The sequence below is a fragment of the Patella vulgata genome, chromosome 9 (genome assembly GCF_932274485.2).
Source record: "Patella vulgata chromosome 9, xgPatVulg1.2, whole genome shotgun sequence".
Taxonomy (NCBI): domain Eukaryota; kingdom Metazoa; phylum Mollusca; class Gastropoda; family Patellidae; genus Patella; species Patella vulgata.
The window spans coordinates 29,915,414-29,938,072 of NC_065887.2; the positions used below are offsets into that span (position 1 = coordinate 29,915,414).

The window sequence follows — 22,659 nt, forward strand, 5'->3', positions numbered from 1 at the left end:
TTTTCTTAAATATTCAAACATGTAGTTCACTACCCTGATCTAATGGGAAGTGATTGCCAGTATGTCAAACAAAAAATGCTCATGTTTAATTAGTTATCTACAATTATTTCTTTATTTGCATTATCTAAATATTTAGATGTCTTCCGTCGATTCAAGGTTATGGATTCTGTATTACACATACCCCAAAAATTACATTACATATCACATGGATCAAGAAGACAAAATCTAGAATTCAATGACATGTCTAGTATTTAAATAAGATATGAGTTGGGGTTTTTTTAGAGACAACAAACCATGTTTAAGGATCCGTGCACAAGTCATGAATGTGTGTGAACCATAAATATGTAAAAACTGTTTCCATGGTTATAAGAGTTGGTTAGAACTGTACTTTACATATTAATATGCATACTACAGACAGAAATAAGCCAAAACAATATTCATTCTAGTACTAGACTCATTCTCCTCCTTTACCTGAAACTTGTGACAACACCACAGTCAAATTACAACATACCTGTACCTAAATTTGGATCCAATGGAAAAAATTTTCTTGGTGGCAGGGTTGGGATGATGTAAACGGAAGAATGTATGATGTTCAACACATGATTTCCACAGGTTTTTACACGATCTATAGCTGATCATGTTAAACCCAATTAAATTCTCAACTGTATCGTTCTGAAATTATACAAAAAGCATTTATTGAAGTCTATATCTAAAACTGCACAATCAAAACTACATTACAATATAAATTTCTTTAATATAATCTAGAATTCAATTTAAAATTGCAATTAGATTATAAGATCTGCTTTTATTTCTATACTTACTGGCTCTCGCCTCAACTGAATAAAAAACTGTTTTCTCTTGAAAGAAATTTTCACAATTTTGGCCCTGAAATATAGTACTTTCTTTAAAGCTAATTTCATTATGAGCACAGAATGAGTATTGCCCAAAAAAATATATCAGATGAGTATTGCTCAAAAAAATATATCAGATAATTACTTTCATCATCAAACACTATAATCTCACTATCAAATCTTCCAAAATGCTGGTCCTAATTTGACAGGGTGTCAGAGATGTTTCTGTGTAAAAAAAGTCTATCAAATTTAAATGCACATATCTTGTTAAAAGCTCAAGTTTTAATAAGACCATTCTATTTTCATTACTAAATTAAACAGAATAAAAATTAAAAAGTCTTATAATGCTCTCTAATTAATTTTACATTGATATTGCCTAACAATAGGACTTCACTATTTTCAATAGAAGTCATAGGTCAAAGTTGCAATTTCATATTTTTAATTTATAGTTTTAAAATTTATTAAAATAAAGCTTTAAAATAGATGGTATCTATAAACAGTCCTACCTTGTTAAAGAATAATCCTATTGATCCTATAATTCACTATTGCCAGTTGAGAAATTGGCAAAAATATAATTTTCAACTTCAAATTCAAACGTTTGAAGATAGCTATTCCATGGGGGGGGGGGGGGGGGGGGGGGGGGAGAATAGAAAAACAAGGGAGGTAATTGTGTTATTATTACCGGAGTCAAATGATTTTTAAGTGGGAGAATAATACCTATGATCGTATAATAGTGACTAGTGAGTTGACAGACTATTGAGCAAAAGACATAGAAATAATTATGTTTTGACTTTTTTAGAAAATATGAAATTATCGCTTAAATTTAATATAATTTTCAACTTCAAATTCAAATGTTTGAAGATAGCTATTCCATGGGGGGGGGGGGGGGGGGAATAGAAAAACAAGGGAGGTAATTGTGTTATTATTTCCGGAGTCAAATGATTTTTAAGTGGGAGAATAATACCTATGATCGTATAATAGTGACTAGTGAGTTGACAGCCTATTGAGCAAAAGACATAGAAATAATTATGTTTTGACTTTCTTAGAAAATATGAAATTATCGCTTAAATTTAATATATAAAGTGTTGCTATATTATCATTATTACAAAATTTATATCCCCCCCCCCCCCCCCCACACCAAACCGCCCTTTCACTTACATATATAGGGATGCTTTATAATATTACACAGCATTAGTAACTTACCAAGAGAAGGTGTTGATTTTAACATTATTTTGAAAAACTACCAGACCAGCTGATGTTACTCCTAGTTGGATTTCAATATTGCTTTGATCCTGAAAAATAGGCAGGAAAACTTGACCAAAAAAACAAACTCTCAGGAGCTTCCATAAAAAAACCTAACCAGACCGACACATTAGAAGAATTAGTTTATTTTGAATGAAAATGAAAAGTGTATCATTATTACAGTTTCATTAATGTAGTAACAACTCTGGTAGACCATGTATGTGCAATCTTTGTACAATGTAAACAGAGAATATGTTATGACAGTTTACTATATACAAAAATCATACACACTTTCTCATTTATGCATTAGAATACCCCACTTCTTAAATTAGTTGGCAAATGAAATAGTGTTTGTTTACATTCAACAAGTGTTTTATAAACAAAGCTTAATCTTAGAATTTCTAAATTAATATGTATAAATAACAAATAGTATGATTAATGGCTGAGTATAACATGTAGACCCTTTAAATTATTCCAAATCAACTGCCATTATACCAACTTTTTATAACCTCATAACTGACATTTTGGACAATTCATGACGTCTTAAAGTATTGATGTGTCTTTTGAATTTTTCATTAAAATATCAATTTCTTACAGCTTAATCCACGATAATATGTATTTAGATTGATTTTTTAATATTTAATTAAGAAAAAAAATCCAAATACCGGTACCAACACCGCATAATGTTCCAACTTGGATTCAATTGGATTTAAAATAAGCCAACCAATAAATTTTTGCTGACAACAAAATGTCGACGGGCTTATTACATAGTGAACAGCGCAAATAGATCGATGAAATTTCAATTTCACATATCTTTGTGAATACTGAACTGAACCATTTCTGGACTGAAATTCCTACTATAGGTTCAACTTTCACAATATTGTAGTTTGCAAGTGATTCCTACAGCGGTAAAATAAGACATCAAGGCTTAAAGACAAGTTGTCAAAAATACTATAATTACTGATAAGATAAATGAAAAAATAATTTAAAAAAATATGTGAAAAAGTAAAAACATCATTGAAAAGCAGATTAAAAACATTCTACAGTTACAAGAAAAATAAACATCATCAATTAGACAAATGCCACTTATTTGGCTCAAATAAAATTCTAAAATATTGTAATCCGCAAGGTTGTAGGGGAAAAAAAGGAACAGATAAATGATAAAATTCATGACACCAAATACAAACAGCCATAAAATAAAAATATTATCAAAAATACATATTATGCCTATTTAATGCAAAAACAATTCATTTGTTTTATAGACAAATAAACATATACTAACAAACAATATACATATTATAAATATCAATTATTAATCAACTACATCTACTATTTAATCATGCACTGGATAAAATATGGTTAACAACTTTGAATTTTGAATTCATAAATTCATTTTAGGGAGAAACTAGTCTACCAAGTGCCTATCATTTGTGCATACTTCATTATTGTACAATAGATCTCCAGAGTTTTAAAACCCAGCTGGTTCTTCTACTTTATTTGAATAATTATTTGATCACAGACCAATTGAGGAAACCTTGAAAATTCATTTCATGTAAACCACTGTAATATTTTTAAAACATCTGTGAATTAAGCACAACTTTTCTTGATACTACTGGTCACAATTCAGATCGTTATTTATTTCCAGAGCTTGCAGGAATTCTAAACATCTTTATTTTGAAGACTTTAAGCAAAATTATTTGTACCAATGCCAACCAACCTTGCAATTCTGCATTGAGAATCAACAAGATATACTGTTATTCTGCTTACATCAAAGTCTGAACATTTTAAATTTAATAATTTCTTTTTCAGAAAGTGTCTTTTCTCTGTAAAAACTAGAGTTTTTCAAGGGGATACTCGATTTAACATTCTGGAATTGAATTCTCTCAATTCCCAAAATAGTGATAAGGCAGGATTTCAGGCTACAGCCTAAGAAAATATTTCAACCAACCATGACAGCTGAAACATATTCATTGTGCTTAACTATGTCGCGATTCTACTCACACAACTTCATTTGTCGGGATCAACAGAACTGTGACAAGACTACAAACCACGTCACTCGATTGCCGTTTTGTCAATTCTGGACGTCCCAACTGACAATCGAGTATCCCCAATACTCTTTCTAGAGTTGTCCCCCTTGAAGTCACATTATTTTGTTTGTCACAAGTTATTTTCTTAGTATATTCGTGTTAATCTTTAAAATATATGTTATAACAAAACAATAAAAAAAAAAGAAAAACAAATATTAAATAAGTGACAAAATGCAAATTATTGGTTGCAAATTAAATTAAATTATTAATTATTTCATATTCCAATATTATCATTCCAGTTATGCAGTTTTTAGTACATTATGGAAAAATTAATTTGGTTGATAAATTTTGATTTACCACTTCAATTTCTTCTTCTTCTCCTTCTTTAATTGTCTTGAAATTTAAATATTAAAATCAAAAAAAATAAAAAAAATAAACAGAAATGCAAACAAAATATACTAAAACAAAATAAAGAAAAATTTAATTTTGTTTAAACTAATCAGTTAAAACGAACATAAAGTTAAAAGAAAAAAAGATACTAGAAAATTATTTTGTCTTTAGTTTAACTAAAAAATATTAAGTTTTAATACTACTATCATTTAAAAAATGTGAGCTGCTTGATTTAAAAGATCATAGTTTTAAAGTTAACAAAAATATTCATGTTTGCATATACTTCAATGCTAATATGCTGAGGACAGCTAAATCTATAAGCATTGTATGAACTTTCTACAAGTCTTATTAAGAGGTTTTAAATAAATAATTTCAGCAATAGAAAGAACAAGTGGCCTGTTAAACCTAGGACGGAAAGCATGCCTTCCAACCAAAATAAAGCGAGTTTATGATCTATGATTTTTAACCAGCATATTTACAGAATTTCAATAAGCAAATAAAAGACTCTTCCAATTTTCTAAATTCAATGTAACTCAAAGACCTGCAGTATCAATTACTTAACAGAATCATGTTCAATATTATATATAATTCTAACTTTCTGATTATTTTAACAGCAAGTACATTGTACTAGTAAGATTCCATTCACTGTAAGTAACATGACAAAAATATTAATCTAAAACTTTGATGAGCTGAAATAGTTTATATATTAAGTGACAGACTCTTCTTGAAAGGTATAAAAAACACAGAATTCTGTGAAGGTTCAATCAAAATAAAATTGACTTAAAATCTTTTACTTTTTATTCAATCATCTACTCTATTGAAAAATAGATCAACAATTAAAATATATTAGCATTCTAGCTAAGTTAAGAAATGAAAGTTTTTTTGTAGTCCTACTTTTTTGCTAAGTTAGTAGAGAGTTTATCAAAACTAGAAAGTCAAAATATCACTATCATTTTCATACAGCTCTGAAATTTATTTGTCCCATCACTCATATTTAAATAAATTTCCTGACTTTCAAGGGGCCATCACTTCCAAGCATTGATACATATTTGATGATTTTAATGATAATGACAAAAAAACTAAAACCAAAACAACAAAACAATGATTTACCTGTATATTTACAAGATGTAATTGTATTCAACTTTTATGGATCCAAAATTATTCCTTTCTAATGTTTGTAAATTTAATGTTTCCAAAACTAAAGACCCATTCATGTGATCACAAAAGTTTACAATCTGTTTTCTGACAATTATCGAATCAAAATTTGAAGAAGATACAATTACATCTCCTGGTTAGTAACGAACAATATAAAAAGCTAGGCCGTTTAACAAGCGTGTTCCGTCCTAGTGGCTTGCTTACCCTTACCCGAGCATTGTGTAAATCAACGCCATACATTTCAAGGCGTTTGGCTTTCTCAAGAAAATTGTATTCAGCATCAGCTGGGGTTTGACCCCTGTAATAGAAATTAATAATGTACTGATTAAAAAAACTTTGTTTCCTTCTGTGTGGTACATGTATTACTTTAAACCTCTTTAATTAAGGTCAAAATAAAGTGTTTAATTTCAGTGATGTGTTATTTTGATAAGTATTTTGGCATTTGTCATTCCATACAGAGAAAACTTATGAAAATTAAAAAGATGTCTACATAGAACTGAATGACAAGATTTTCATACAATAAATTACCTATGCTGTTTGTGCTTCTCTGCCACTTGTCTTTCAAATTCCTCCGTTTGGTTAGGTATAAAAACATATCCCATTAAATAGCCATCTTTATGTTCATCAGGATTATAATCACCCAACTCCGCTACAAAAAATATTAACTTTTAAAATATAAAATGTCAAAGTTTACTTGCAAACTTTTTTCTCTATCTGTTCTAGACGATTATGGATGCTATGCATGCAGCATGGAATGTTTATTTATTGCATAACACAATACTTACTCCCATTTTAAGACAAATATACAATAATTTTTTATTTCCACAGTTACATGTGCCAGGCGAGGTAGAAATTTTGCCTAAACAGCAGTGCTTCCACCTACTGTTTTTGGATTTCCAACTGTCAAGGGTTCTTGTAAGTGCAAACCAATGTGTACACAAGTGGACCTTTGTTTTCTGTCCCATTCAAAAGACTAGGCATACTTTCCTTGAAGGCCAGACTTAACAATCCGGGAGGTTTTTCTCGGTCTACATCCTAGTCGATGGGTCATCCAATGCCCTAATGACTAGACACCCACGCCATGTGTTAAGATCAACTGATTGTAAACCACCTAGCTCTGCCTTTAATAAACTTTTTTAATCTAAAATGACTGGGTTACTTACACTGAACTGCGTAGCTCGCTAATAGTGCTGCTTGACTAGGTGCACAAACTAATTTGCCAGTTAAAATGTCTTTCTTTACTTGTAAAAAGAAGTGGTACCTAACAAAATGATAAAACAAAATATTCCAATTAATTGCTAAATCAGCCATATTTACTTACAAATGAAAGTTCATCAGTTGAATTTCAAATTCCTCAAAAATGAAATGTCATCTAGATCTAATGATTGATAGTTCTTCCAACAACTCATATTTGTTTTTTAAAGAATTGGCATACAATCATATACAGAGAGGAATGGAATGTTCATAGATCACTACACAGTCAATTAAGGAGGAAAAACCTAAATTATATACCTCGTATATTCTTCTGATAATTTACTAGGATCCGAAACGTAAAACTTTACACGAAATAAGAATACAAATGGAGGACCAACTGAAAAAAAAAGATAAATAAACAGACTATCAATTGCAGAAAGCAATAATACATTTAGTAATTTACGTGCAATTTGTGACATTGTAGAATTCAAAACATCTACTATACCGAGACATTAAAGGGGCATTAGGTAAGATTAGATAAAGAGTTGACAGTTCTTGCTATAAAAGTTTAAAAATAGATAATGAAAACAGAATATGCTAAAGATTTCAGTCAAATTGCTTCACTCTGAACCAAGATATTAGAGATTCAATTTTAGGCCAGCCTCGATTGTCAATACTACCGTTGGTACGATAATAAACAAAGTCTCGATTATTGATTTTTACGTCATATCACAAAACTTATTCAAATCCACTAAATATCACAGGCAAACAATGGCATTGAGAGTTGATTAGGCTCTTGATAGGTTAATTAATGTCTAATTAATAATTCAAATAACAAGCAATAGGTAGTTTTAGCTCTTGCATAATGCATGTTTAAATATCTTTACATTTAATGCAAAATGTTGTAAGACTACGCTGAATTTCTGGCATATTCAAAGAAGTTGACTCAAGAGCTTTCTTTTTACCTTTTATACATTTAGCTTCAAGTAGATAACTAGAGTGGTATATTTCCGGAATGCGTGTAGGGGTCTTTTGCAGTGAGAGGAAACCGGAGGACCCGGAGAAAACCCACGAGGTTGGACAGACGACAAGGACAGACCTTACAATACAGCACGTACGTGCTAACCATTCGGCCATCCACCCCACCCCCAGTGGTGAAAGTATGACAATACAGTGACTGTTATGTATTGGAATAACATATACATGTAGTATATTAAAACACAAAGTTCAAATATATGAAGTGGCAAGTTAGTGTTACAGTATCAGGGCTGTCGGAAATTTTTCACTGTTGATTAGCAGCACTGCTAATCAAAAAGTCCAATTTTGCCAAATTTGATTAGCAAATTTAAAAATTGATTAGCAGTTTTTCAGTTTCAACATAAAACACCTAAATAACAAGATATTACTTTAGTTCATAACAAATATGATTAGATTCCATTCTTACTAATCTTAGATTTTTAGATATTCATAGAGTTATGTCCCTGTATTATATAGTACCGTATAATGAATTGTGTCTGGGTAGTTCGAGAAGAAAATGTCACATGGAGAATTCAGTTTTGTTTATAAAATTTTATTCAACATTTTATACTCGTTGAAATTGTTGAGAAAGCTTTCTAGTCTTCAAATGTGGATTATCCTTGTGTCAATATCCAAAATGACAGGCATATTAATGATTCGCAGTTACTGCGAATCAAAAACTTTAGATTTTAATTTTTGATTAGCAACGGACAAAATATGTATCGCAAATTGCGCTGCGATACTGGTTGTCGGCAGCCCTGTACAGTATACAGTTTTTATCAGGAAAACATATGGAAATAACTAGTGTTCCCATTATAAATAAGTATCAGAACCAGTGTGCCATCTATGTTTCCTGTACACTTCGACTCCTTTCCAATTCTCAACCAAATTTAATGTACATGTACATTTTCTTTTTTACTTTCGCTTGTAAAACAATGAAATAAAATGGGGTTTAATGTCCTACTGCGTTAATGGAGACGGGCATATGCCATGAGGGAAAATTTTGTCCGGAGAGCGGCGCTACTCTTATTTCGAATTCCAACTGTCAAGGCTTCTTTTACGTGCACGCCAATGTATACACAGGACCTGTTTTTCATCCCATATGAATGACTACACATTGTCCCTTGCCAGGCCTTCTGTCCTACTCCACCAAAAATCCCAATTAACTTTTTCGACCAACGCAGGGCTCGAACATGGGGCCAAAAGATTAGCGAGCAAATGTCCTACTCACTAAGCCACCGTGGCTCCCTTGTAAAACAATGGAGTCAAAAAGAATTCATATGGAAACATGCATTAAAATAAGAAGAATCAACTTACTTCTACATTGTTTTTTAACAGTTTTTAAAGGATCAAGCCATCTCTATTAAAGAAACACATCATAATATATAAATACAGGCATCAATTAAGATGATTTCATGAAATGAAAAATTACAACAATAAGTAACAAAGATTCTTATTAATTTACATAATATTTTTGCAATATTCTAAGCCACCAATACTTCACTTTTACAGATAAAATGATTAAAGGGATATTCCTACTTTTGTAATTGAAATTGATAATTAAGAAACTGTTAGTAAAAATGAAATGTATGAAATACAATAGGAAGACAATGTTTATAGATAAAACACTTTTCAAGGGAGGTTTAGGATCTCAGACAATAAGAATAAGATGTACCTAAACTAACATTAGTCTCAAAATGTTACTGGGGCTTCTATGTAATGTTGATATGAGGTCACAAAATTGCTCTTCTGAGCCAGACTGAACTGTGACAAATAACTAAACTGACTACTATATTATTCAGATCACTGTATATTATATCATGAAAGTAAAATATTGAATGTTTTGGTAGAAATATTACTATCTCTATAAGTAAATTTACAGATTATCAAACCGGAAATGAACCCATAATTTCAATGCATAGATACTATGTAAATAGCATATGAGACCCAAACCCCCTTATTTGAAAAGGAAGAAATAAAGAGAGAGAGAGAGTAAATGGGGTTTAACGTCCACTCGACACAAACTAGGTCATTTCGGGACTAACATATAGTTTAATTTTATTTACATAATTCGCTTGCGCGTAGGGGTCTTTAGCAGTGGGAGGAAACCGGAGGACCCGGAGAAAACCCACGAGGTTGGACAGGCAACCCTACTCCTTGCCACGTACAACCGGGGATTCAAAACCACGCCAGTCGACTCAATGACAGACTTTATGATACAGTGCGCGCACGCTAACCATTCAGCCATCCAACCCTCCAAGAAATAAAGAAATTGTTTGAGAGCTTAGTCAAGATGGGTGATTAGATGAATGAAAGTAGAAATCATACCAGGACCTGTGGAACATCAACAAACTGTAACCCAAAATAATCCTTCTCTACTAACTCCAGGTGTTCAAATACTTTATCTAGTAATTGCTGAGCTTTACCACGTTTCTACAAAAAGATGAAAATAAAACTAGGTTTATAAGTTATATGCGTAGCTTTTGAGATTCTTCAACGACAGTTTAACAATCTAAAAATTTTAATGCAATTATGAAGTACACTTGCAAGACAATGAATGGACACGCACCATATCCAGGCACTTAGATATCAAATGGACGACACTCTGTAATTGCTCACTTGCTTAACTTATTGTGGGGTTATTAATAATAATTTCATATTCCATTTATGTGTACCAGTGTTTTTAGATAAAAATATGTTCAAAGAGTTCAACATATGACCCATTTATGCTCAACAGAACATGTTTGAAGAGGATGCTTATAAATTGTTTATACATGTCATGAATGGAAGACTCATTATGAAGCTCTTAACTTCATTGGCCTGATCCCATGAAATTTGGAATGCTGACTACTTACATCAACTTCAAATACTTGTTCTGTGTCGTCTAAAAAATGAACAATACATGTGACAGTCTTCTGGGAACGATCTTGTATGTGCGCCATTTCTGATGCCCGTACATTGTAGCTCCCACTAGACACTAGTCGAATGGACATAGTGTGAAGTGCTGAAATAATAATATATAATGTATAATATTATGCAAATTAAAAGGCAACATGATGGATCACCATCTTAGATTTTACAGGTACAGTGTATATACATAAGTACATGTATGCACCTTAAAAATTAAAATTTCCAGGTTTATTTTCTACTATCTGAGGTATTCTGTCAAGTAGCCTACAGTACACATAAAACACTGAACAGTCTCTTAGGTGACATTGACCTCTATTGTGCTTCCTTTTTTTTAAAATGTTGATTTACACTGGGCCAAGCACAGATTTGACAAAAAAATTATAATTTTTTAACAACGACCATAATGTTCCATTGTTAAAATTAACTTCTTTTCACAATAAAGTAGGTTCATAAGTCATGGGGTTAAATTTGATACAAAAGATCTGCATACCTAGTACTAGTAGCAACGATTGTGTTATGCAAATAAAACCACCAGTGCATCTAATCTCAGACGTACTGTGACACCTTCAATGTATTTTTAAAAAATTTCTTCGAAAAAAACATCACAGTTACATCTATTTTAATTTCTAGTTTGAAACCGATATATTTATCTTCCCAATAAGATTGCATTCTTCTTTTGTAAACAATATTTTATTTCAAAACAAAATAAGATTGAAGAACACATGAACCTTCTCTCTGTGAACACACATTCCACAATGAAGATTTTTTTGCTGATCACACTATTCTTTTTAATTTGCACTGGGTGCCTGTCCATTTCAGAATTCAATATAAGATTTTACTCCTAACTATTAAATGTATCCATAATCTAGTGTCATCATACAATGTATCGCTCAGCTAGTCTTTTACGCTTTTGTAACCCACCTAGAAACTTACGGTCTACAGCAGATTTATATCTTTTAGAAGAAAATAGAGCCAATATGATGTCATTTGGAGAAAAGGTTTCATTAGAAACAGCTCTTCATTACCGGTATCTATTTTTAAAGCATGCTTGAAGACCAACAATGTATATACCGGTATTTAATATTGTTTTTATATCTATTTATATTTAATTTCTTCTAATGGCTTTATATTTTAATTTCTTATATCTACTCATATTTATTTACACTTCTTTTAGACTTATGCTTATCTTTATTTTAATGTTTTATCTTATTTTCCATGTATAGTTCCATCTTAAATTATATATTTATGTATTTTATACAAATAATCATTTTATTGTAAAGCACCTTTGAACATTTTATGAAAAGGGCGCTATATAAATCTATTATAATAATAATAATAATGTACATGTACTTGCAGTTTTGCAACTGTTCAACTGAACTCTCACAAAATAATTAATAATTACAAGTATCAAAGTGTGAAAAGAATAAATGGTTGTTATCCTAGTTTCAGTTGACTTTGAGTCACAGATTAAACATACTGTACAGGAAATGATTTGCCTTCTAATTGTATGTACAATGTGTGCCAGTGGTTTCTGAATCAATTTGTTTCCTTTCTCTCCCCATCACTCTTCATTACTGACTCACTCACTTTCTTAATATTTACTTTATGAAGTTTGTAATCTTTAATCTTTTTAACATCAATTTATTAGGTAAACGTATAACATATGTGCATACATCATTTTATATAATATAAACAAGTAAGCTTTCAATCCCTTATACTCAGAGATGTGGATCTTCTTTGTAGCTTAAATTAAATATGTGTGTACTGCAACATAATTTAGGTGTACAAAATATACGTATGATTATTATAAGTTATACATCCATTTTAAAAGCAGGCGGACATTTTTGTCAACCCTGTTCATCTGAACACTTTCTGTATTGTAAACTTTAATTGAAGAACCATGTAAACATTCAAATTAAACAGTTATCATCACAGTAACAGTTAAAGCTACTTTATTGAGCCATATAATAGGTCCATGTAATGGGATTTTTTGAATTAACACATAAGCTTTCACATGTGTAAATTGTGAAATTCATTTGAAATGTAGACCCAACTTAAGTAATTTTAGCAAGTCTGATACTATTACAATTATACATGTAGAGGTAAATGGAAAGTCACAACTCAGACAAATCGCTATTCAGAACAGTTTTTCCAAATTCTAATACGGTTAAAAATCAAATAACAAAATATATGCATGTACTGAGAGTAAATAATGCAGCTGAAATGTGATTTTTAGATGATAGTACTAACTACTATAGTAAAAGGAAGGAAACAAACAACCAACCATAACAACTTCACATTGAGTCTTTAGTACTAGAGGTAAAACCAAGTCCATAACGTTGTCTGTATCGAGTCAGAATTGGTACAGACATAAGGCCGTCAGGCATGCAATTTGACAAACTGATCAGAAACGAACAGTGTCAGCACTGATGAATCCATCACAGTAGCAGTAAGGGAAGCTGATAGCATGCAATCCTACAGATATGTTGCCAGATACTGAGCTGGTCTTGTAATGGTGTTATCTCATGTTGGCAAATCTCTAGTAGAATCTGTCTGCAGGAAACAATTGGCTAGCCTCAGAATGGTAGTGTGATGACATCTGAATGTTCAGGCGATGGCTCTGTTACTCATGCCCTCTTTAAATTAACACAATGGTGCCTTTTCTGTTTAGATGTCAATGTTGGTCGTTTCAGTTTCATTGCGTCTTCCACAGAGTTATACTGACCCTGACTTTTTACAAGCCAACAGTGAGGCTGATGTCCCCCGCCGAAATTCCAAAATAAATAGATGACACATATTAACTAATCGCACATTTATTTTTTTTTTAAAAGTATCAAGCAATCAAACCGATTATCAACTACACACCAAGTTTCATCACTCTCTATCAGATAGAATCAAAGTTATCTGGTCCCAAAGCATCGACCAATAAAATTGCTTAGCTCTATTTTAGCTTTAGCTCGAAATGTTAATCAATGAACTCAGTCAAAACATTCACCTAATGAACATCAACATCAACATCATGCTTAAACATTCTACCTCAATTAAAAGCAGAGTTCTTATGTTCCAAAGTCTTGACCAATCAAATTGCTTATCGATCCTTAGTCTAAGCAGAAAATTCTCATCATCAAACTTAATCAAGGTAATGATATAATGAATCTATACTCAGAGTTTTATCACTCTCACTTAATCAAAACCAAAGTTATTAGCCCTAAAGCATCAACCAATCAGATTGCTTATCTCTGCTTACCGTAAGCAGACAGTGTTTATCATCGAACTCCATCAAGGCATTTTCACCTAATGAACGCCTACACCAAGTTTGAACATTCTACCTCAACTAGAAGGAGAGTAATCAAATTGCTTATCGCTCTGCTTACCCTAAGCAGAAAATGTTTATTATTGAACTTAGTCAAGGTATTGATGTAATAAAACTATACATCAAGTGTCCTCACTCTCACTTAATAAGAACTTAAGTTATTGTGTCCCAAAGCATCAACCAATCAAATCGCTTATCTCTGCTTACCCTAAGCAGAAAATTCTCATCTTCTAATTCCGAACTCCATCAAGGCATTGACCTAATAAACACCTACACCAAGTTTGAACAGACAGACAGACAGACGGACGAACCCATTTTAATAGTCCCCTGCTGTCTTCGAAAGGCAGGGGACAAAAAGCCCCATTTTATATCCCATGTCTGCACCATAATATTTTGATTTCAACATTCCTAATCCATTCAATTTCGATTTTTTCATAAAATTCAAAATGGTACATTTTCATTGTGTCTCTAAGTTTGCTTGTACTTATATTAACAAACTGTCCCTTAATTTGAAGATATTACAAACATCATAAACCTCTTATTGAAATCTTTAATCTTCTAAGTTCTAATAAATCTCAACCTCCCTACATGTATAATTACATCATATGTAACAAAGATCTCCCCTCCCCATCACATTGTAAGAGTCTGTCTGATTAAACAAATTACAGATGTCACTGTATTTGGTCTACATGTATTTCATAGATTTGTCAGTTTGGAACGGTTTTGTATGCTTATGTGTTCCCTTTTGTGCATGAATACATACAGTATGTACACATGTCATGTATGTATCACTAGTAGGTAGAAATTCAGGGTTTTCTATTGGATTGTACATGTACATAATAATTTCATTTTCCAATCATTCTGAACTTAACAGAATTAGTACAATGTAGGTCAATCATTATTAAGTTAATGTCTTCTTATACAGGACTATTACAAACTTAGTAAACCTGTGCTGCTGTATTGGTGCTAGCAATGAAATACTGGGTCAAATCAATATCATTTACAGTTTTTCCAGCAATACATAATGTATCTATGACTGTTTTATAATTCACAGATTGCCAGCAAATAAAAACACCAGAACTTGCTGTCATTCTATAATTTTGGAAAACGGAGTCAAATCAAGGGGGCTTATAGATCCAATGCCAGTTCAAAATGGAGTTTACACATGTATAAGAGTTTAGTGAATGAAGTAATAGATCAAAGAACAACTGGTGCACTATATACACCTACATTTTTAGTTATGGCCTACTCTTCAGAATATACACATCAGTTCTGGACTATTCACAAAAACAACATTGTGAAGAAAAATTTTTTTCAAGCTGAGGAAAACCCTACGTATATTGCCCATGTAACCAATCCCTCACCACTCCTTCAAGTATGTGCAGATAACTATTTCTTTACTTTATTATACATGACATGCAACATGTGCATGTAGACCTACACTGTATCAATAGGCAAATTTTTCAGCAGGACAATGTCTAAATATCATGATTAATTCAAGATAAATCCAAATTATTTTCAAGGTGTTTGCTGATAATTCCTTTTAAAACCCAAACCACAGTGGCATAACAGGGCTAACAACATAATACATACATACATACATACAGTTTGTAACATAATCACAACTTCAGTTGTGACATATTATTCCAATTAACCATGATAATGATTTCGTTTTTAATCTTCAATTTACTTCAATACTTGACCTAGATTATGTAGCCTCAAGACAGGGTGCATCATTTAGTTTGCTCAGAAGTTAGAAATTGAATGACTAACAGGGTTATGTGATAACATATTCTACATTCCTTTGCATTGTCTCTTCATAAATGAGATATTTCTAAATCTACTTTTGTTTGAATTATTTCTTGTGTAAAATCTAATGTTTAATGCTAAGTAAGATGTATCTTCGCCTTGTCAATATTTATTCAATTAAATAAATACAATGGAAAGGAGCAAAATTTTCGGGCGTATTGTCAAGAGGGCCTTGAGTTATGACTGGAACGAAAATTGTAAAATGATGAGTTTTTGAGAGACAGCCAGCTTCAGCCTTGACAAATGTCGCCTTCAATATGTGGAGGGGTCAAATGTAACATGTCTGGGCAACCTACCTCGCGTGTCTTCAGCCGCAGCGTGCTGATCGGCTCCTTATTAACCATTAATCCAATTAATCAGTGATTTAATCGGAAACATTTAACACCAATTTCTATTTACATGAGAGAACCAAAGCCGCAGGAAGTGCTCCCCCACAATAAAATGGCGGAGAAATAACAAAAGTCACGTGACCAGAGCAGGTGCCCTCTTTAATACCTGAAGATAGAGGCTAAAGTAACTGCGTTCAATTTCTTCAGATGTATGCCGTCTGGATAAGCTCGACATTTCCTCACCAGATGTCAGCACCTACAAAAACGTAAAGGGAAAAATAGAAAAATCTGTTTAGGCCTATTTATGCTAGAATTCGATTTTTGTCATGTAAGTTTTATTCCGAAGTCGATCCATTGTAAAAAAATTTATATTAAAGTATCTACATTTAATATGCTAGATTTGGCTGATAGGGACATTCAGTAGAATGAGTCAAATGCTTTGAAATGAAAGGATCAAGACATCACAAGGAATAGAAAACTAAACCAAAATTGCCTTTGCCTTTAATATTTGATAATAATACTTTAATTTGTTTAATTGGGAAAATGTTTATTTACGTCATTTTTATCCGCCCACATTTTATGTGAACGTATATTGTTGCCTCCCCTGTCCGTCCGTCCACAATTTGTTTGTGGACATTCTAGTCTAATATGCCTACAGACAGGTAACAATTTTTATCCGATGTAGATTCGAAATCTAAAGATGAAGCTTGAAGTGAAATGGATGGTTATAACCCAAAGTGGCCAAAGATCTAGGTTCCTTTTGATATTAACGCATATCAGAACGTAAGTTCCTGAATTATGGCCCCTGATTGTAAGAAAAAATCGTGATTTTAGTTTGTGGACCCTCTTAGGTCAAAATTTTTATCAGATTTTAAAAATGATTTAAATATATCACCGTTACACCCTGATAATAATTAAGTTTGAATTTAGTAAAAATCAGACTGAAACTGCTCAACAAAATGGCCGCTCCTTGAATGCAAATAGTGTAAAAGTATGTAATACCTAGCTTGTGGACTCTCTAGATTCACAATTTTTACCCGATTTTAAGAAACATTTAAATATATCAGTATTACAACCTAATGACGGTTGTGTTCGAATTTCATGTTTTGTTTCAAATTTGGTGTGAAGCATTGGTGTCGTGAGACGTCAAGCCCCATCCATTTTCAGCGGTTGTGACCTCCTGTTCTTGAGTTACCAAACTTTTCCAAAAATCTTGTATCACGATATAGGGTACAGGTCCATATTCGATGTGAGGCATTGGTACAATGAGAGGATGAGCCCAATCGATTTTCCCAGTTCACTAGCCATCTCTTACTATATCTCGGCATATCGTGTATGGCAACCGCTTGTTTGGTTATAAGTGTAAGCGTGGTGATAATTCAGGAAGTTTTTATTCCACTTCTGGTGAGCCTTTGTTTTGGTCATGACTAATTGATCACGATTTCAGAAGGTTTATTCTGGCATAGTGGAGCTGATAAAGGTGATGGAAGAATCTAAATTGAGCCTATTAAGTTAGAACCCAAGGGGGGAAATACCCATAAAAAAAAAAAACCATCTCAGGAAACCGTACTTACTCATTAAAACCTTAAAATAGGCCCTGTCAAAACTAAAACTATAAAGTTACTGTAGTAAACTATATTGGATTGTATGATTACACTGATGAAATAAAGATTTAATTGTATAGAGCACTTGTTGAAAAAAAGACATCTTTTATCTGCCTATACCGTAACTAAAAACTTGTTTACATGACTCAAGTGTCCTAATCCAAAAGTTCTTACAACTTTCTCTAGTAATAAGATCTACAGAGACTGTCAGTTTCCTTTGGTATGGTTGCATGATTTACCCAAATCTACTAATAATTAAACTCAAAACTGATTGATTTTTATCAAATTTATCTTCATATATTTGAACATATGTTTTTGCATTAATAATACATGTAATTCTAACTATAAGCATATGAATATCAAAAATATAGAATTTGATGTGGCATGACTTTCTTTCAAAATGCACTTAACTGTCAATAATTGGAATATTTAACTGAAACTTTGAATTATTTAACATTTAATTGAGATAACAAAATTAAAATATCAACATTAGATGATTTCAAGGTTTCAATTCAATCACATTAAAAAGAACCCCATCAAAATATTATTTATGACTCTGGCTTGTATTAACCATGTTTCATTTATATTTCCTGCAGTAGATGCTGAATGTTGACAAATTTTCAATTCATCATACCTTTGTAAATACCGGTACTGAACAGAATTGAATTATTTTTAAACTTACATTCCTTTTAGAGATTCAACTTTCATAATATCAAGACTTTAATATTTAACCCAAAATGACATATATTTGGAACTCCAAAGACTAAATAGGTAAAATAAAGATTCTGGTTTAAATATTAATAGATTTCGGTAAATCATGCCACTTTCAAGATCTTTACAAAAATAATTATGAATTTTATTGTTGAAATAAAATTGTACCTGTATGCAAAAATTGTACATATACGTGTGTGTGCATACTATGAAGGTGTGGTCTATGCTTTGTATTTGTGATTCTTGAATATTCTTTTGTTTATATTTTATTCAACAGAATAATGACAAGGTGATGCTGATATATACTCCTGTATAAAGTAGCTGGTCTATTTTAATGCTATGGGATCAGATCAAAGTACTTTACCAGCTGGGGCACCAGGCAGTAACCTGAGATCACAAAGAGATGAAGAAATTCCCTATACCCAGTATTCCATTAGTAAACCTATTGATGGCGGCTCACCAAGACTCTCTCCTAGAATTACCAATAAAAATAAAACCAGTCCTAAACTTGACAGAGAGGCTGGGGGAACTCCCAAACATGACATTGTGGTTGTCGCTGAGGGAACAACAAGTAAAAGCAAAGACTTAGAAGTTGATAAACTAAATTCTGTTCCTGTTTTCTTTCCAATAATGCGTGGATCTTTAAATATTCCAGTGAGTAGTAGAGATACAGACCTACTGGATAAGCTTGACTACAAACAGTTATTGCTCATGTCTCTCCGTTATCAAGAGCATCTGAAACAATTATCAGAAGCAGTGGCATTTGATCAGAATGCTTTGTGTATACGTATTAAGGAGATCGACCATACAGTGAATATTTTATTAGGCAACCTAAACGAACGACAGAAAAAATACACAAAATACGCAGATCAAACAAAGAGAATAAATGAAACTTTAACAGCTCTTCAAAAAATACAAAAAACTATGGATGGTATTATTCCAAAAATGGAAAACTTGAATAAACTCCTTCCACCTGAGGAACAGTTAGAGTCTTTCTCAATGAGACCTAAATCTATTGGTTCATAAATCAACTACTTACTCTATGACTTAAATATTGGTCTTGTGTTATTTATTAATGCTCTAGCTCCATGGTTATTTTACTAATGTTATTTATGTTTGTGCACATTGTATCATTAGATCTGTCATTGAGTCAACTCGCATGGTTTTGATTCCCCAGTTGTACGTGACGCGTCTTCCGGTTTCCTCCCACTACTAATGACCCCACATGGAAGCGAATTATTGAAATAAAACCTTGTGTATTTGTCAGGCACTTGACAATTTTTTGCGATGTTTGGGCTTTGTAATTGTATCAATATTGACTTCAGTAGAAAAGGGAAACACACATCATAAATCATAATAGAGTTTTGGCATATTTCTGTATCAACCAACTGAATCAATGGTCAGAATTCAGTACACTGTCACCAGCTACCATTGTCACAAAATTTGTCTCCCCTTGGTAGGTTTAGTGGGTATCTGGCATGGGCAACAATTAATACCTTACTTATACATACTCAACAACGTAGAAATAAACAGTATAATAGATTCATGAAATTAGTATTTGTAAATTGATACTGTAACCAAGACACTGATGATATTTGCAAGTTCCAGTACATGTAAGGGAAATAATTGGCTACAATGTATACTATTTCATATTTATTCATGTATTGTCAATTGTATATCGATCTTTAATTGGCCCTTGGGGTGCATATAATGGATATACTATATATATATTGTTATGTTATTGTATAAAAAAATTGTTTTAAAATACTAAACATGTTCAGACTCATTTATCTATCACAGGCTTTCTTCAGATCCTTCTCAAAACAATTTAATCAGAAGAAAACTAGATCAAGAGAATCTATAATTACCATTTACTATAAATATGGAAGCCCTGGATTATTCTCGGCCAACTTTTTTTTCTGCTGTTAAATGTTAAATCATAGAGTCTACTTGACATTTAATTCTCTCAATGTACTAAGAATGAAGTAATTTGACTGAAATTTGCAATATATTCATTTTTCATTATCTATTTTTAAACTATTATAGGGAGAACTGTCAGCTCTTTATCTAAATCTTACATAATGCATCTTTGAACTTATACAAAACATGTCGTAGTAATCATGATAACTTTATCACTATCAATTTGAGTTATCCGAAATCAGCAGGATTCATTGTCAGATGAACATAAACACTTTCTATAAATTTCAAGTCAGTTGGATGATAACTTTAACCTCTAGAAAATCCACAAGATTTTTCAAATTAACTACTAAAAAGTAAAACTATTTTCCTCTGAAAATGTAAGTTTAAATTCCTCCTTTTCTGCTCGGACTGGGCTTGTGAAGATGGGTTGCAGTGTGCTATGAGTGAAACATTGCTCAGACAATGGCAGTTCCCTGTCTCTTCATTGAAATCCATCTGTCAAAGTACTTTTATGTGCACGTCAATGTGTAAACAGTAGGATTATGCTTTTTGTACCACCTTATTGACTAGTCCTTGCCAGGCCCACCACCCAGCATCTCAACATTACCCGGAACTGGTCAAAATGATTGTTTAAATATTTGTTATTTAATAAGAATCCATGTATAAGCATCGTTGGCACCCTTGCTGATAAATATCTATAGAAAAACGGACCAAACTTTAAACCAAAATATGCATGGATTGGTCATTACAAAAAACAAAAGAATTGATTGAATATTTTGGTGTCCCTGCTAAAAACTGCCAAATGTTCTTGTGGGGTTCGAACGGCAACCACACCAGTTATGATGGTAAGACACTTTCGCATGGAGAAAGTTCTGGGCGATGTTTCAGTCTGATTTCCCATTATTGCTCGGGATGGAGTGTCGAATCATTCGGACGAGACAGAAACAGGCATGGATTTGTGTGTGTGTGTGTGGGGGGGGGGTGACAAAAATCAATAACAATCATAACTGGACGGTTCACTATCACCGTGAATATGATAGTGATGAGATAGCATAAGACCACAGAGGCGTGGAGGAAGAATGGTGCTATATAACGGAATCGAGTGCCGTATGCTCGAAAAAATTTCAAATAGCAACGTGAATATGATAGCGATCAGACCACGGATCAGGAGTGGAAAAATGTTCAAGCGCCGCAGACGCGAAAAAAATTCAGACAGCATAAGTCATTAATTAAGTGGTCACAATTTTTATACGATTTTGATGAAACTGACCATGTATGTTTATAACCGAAAGATCTCGAAAATTGTTAGCTTGCGGACCCTCTAAACCTCACAGTTTTTATTTAATTGTCAAAAACCGTTCAACTGTATCACGTTACACAATTACGGTGGAGTTCAATTTTCGTGAAAATCGGACTGAAACTGCCAGACAAAATGGTCGCTGCCCTTAAAAGCATGTAATACCCAGGTTGTGGGCCATCAGGGGATCGAATTGTCATCCAATTTTGATATATCTCAAGGTCTGCTTATCTTTCGATATTGGCGCATTGGACCGTAACTTTCTGGATTATGACCCCTGATTGTACGAAATATCACGGTTTAAGCTTGTGAACCCTCTAGAGGTTACCATTTTTATCTATTTTCCAAACCAGTCAAATATATCACCGTTACAACATAGTTTTAACTGGTCATAACTCGTAGCAGTGAATTATTTGATAGATGAGGGATACCGGGAAAGTGTGAAAAACTATTCCGTCGGTTTTATTTTTAATAACCTAATCTGTCATATATACAATGGAAGTGAGATGGAGTGGACCTAACAACTGGGTGTCTATCAACACCGGACCAGTTTGTTTTAAGTTCTATTAGAAGTCTCACTTTAATGTTGTATCAAACGGCATAATTACTTGCGTGCGATGCCCCCCCCCCCCTCCCTACACACCCCCACCTACCAACTCCCCTGGGCCTGACTGAATTTAAATGTTTTAAATTTTACCCATTGGTCAATTTAAAGAATTTTCCATTCTCGAAAAATTGATGACACAAAACGATCGATGTTCGAAAACTATCGCATGGGTTTCGGAAACTACATTTTGTCAGCTTGCAGGTTGCCCGAAAAAAAATTCATTTAAAGATAATGTCATGGATTTCCCTAAAAATGACTGAAAACTCTGATTTCCCGATTGTTC

At 32.6% G+C, this 22,659-nt stretch overlaps 2 protein-coding genes across 8 annotated transcripts in view; one reads left to right on the top strand and one right to left on the bottom strand.

Annotated features, from left to right (window-relative positions):
- The window catches only part of LOC126831640 (tyrosine-protein phosphatase non-receptor type 4), a 60,963-nt gene extending 44,593 nt beyond the window's left edge, over positions 1-16,370 (bottom strand). For 2 of the 7 annotated variants that reach the window (XM_050562242.2, XM_050562237.2), the window contains exons 1-12: positions 16,205-16,370; positions 10,732-10,880; positions 10,205-10,309; positions 9,194-9,236; positions 7,178-7,256; positions 6,829-6,926; positions 6,194-6,314; positions 5,870-5,963; positions 4,478-4,513; positions 2,055-2,143; positions 822-885; positions 512-672 (exon numbers count right to left, since the gene is read on the bottom strand). In XM_050562242.2, coding sequence (XP_050418199.1) covers positions 512-672; positions 822-885; positions 2,055-2,143; positions 4,478-4,513; positions 5,870-5,963; positions 6,194-6,314; positions 6,829-6,926; positions 7,178-7,256; positions 9,194-9,236; positions 10,205-10,309; positions 10,732-10,869 — 1,028 coding nt within the window. In that variant the 5' untranslated portion in view covers positions 10,870-10,880; positions 16,205-16,370. The remainder of the gene's footprint in view (positions 1-511; positions 673-821; positions 886-2,054; positions 2,144-4,477; positions 4,514-5,869; positions 5,964-6,193; positions 6,315-6,828; positions 6,927-7,177; positions 7,257-9,193; positions 9,237-10,204; positions 10,310-10,731; positions 10,881-16,204) is intronic. The other 5 variants (XM_050562239.2, XM_050562238.2, XM_050562240.2 and 2 more) reach the window with 5 other exon arrangements.
- An 80-nt stretch (positions 16,371-16,450) lies between these two features.
- Positions 16,451-20,324, top strand: LOC126831653 (BLOC-1-related complex subunit 5). Its single transcript, XM_050562270.2, has 2 exons — positions 16,451-16,565; positions 18,830-20,324. Exon 2 carries the CDS (start codon positions 18,892-18,894, stop codon positions 19,576-19,578), a length of 687 nt encoding a protein of 228 aa, XP_050418227.1. The 5' UTR covers positions 16,451-16,565; positions 18,830-18,891; the 3' UTR covers positions 19,579-20,324.
- Positions 20,325-22,659: the final 2,335 nt, after the last annotated feature.

Bases quoted from the DNA above. Each gene is read 5' to 3' on its own strand.
- LOC126831653 (XM_050562270.2), top strand. From the start codon at position 18,892: ATGGGATCAGATCAAAGTACTTTACCAGCTGGGGCACCAGGCAGTAAC.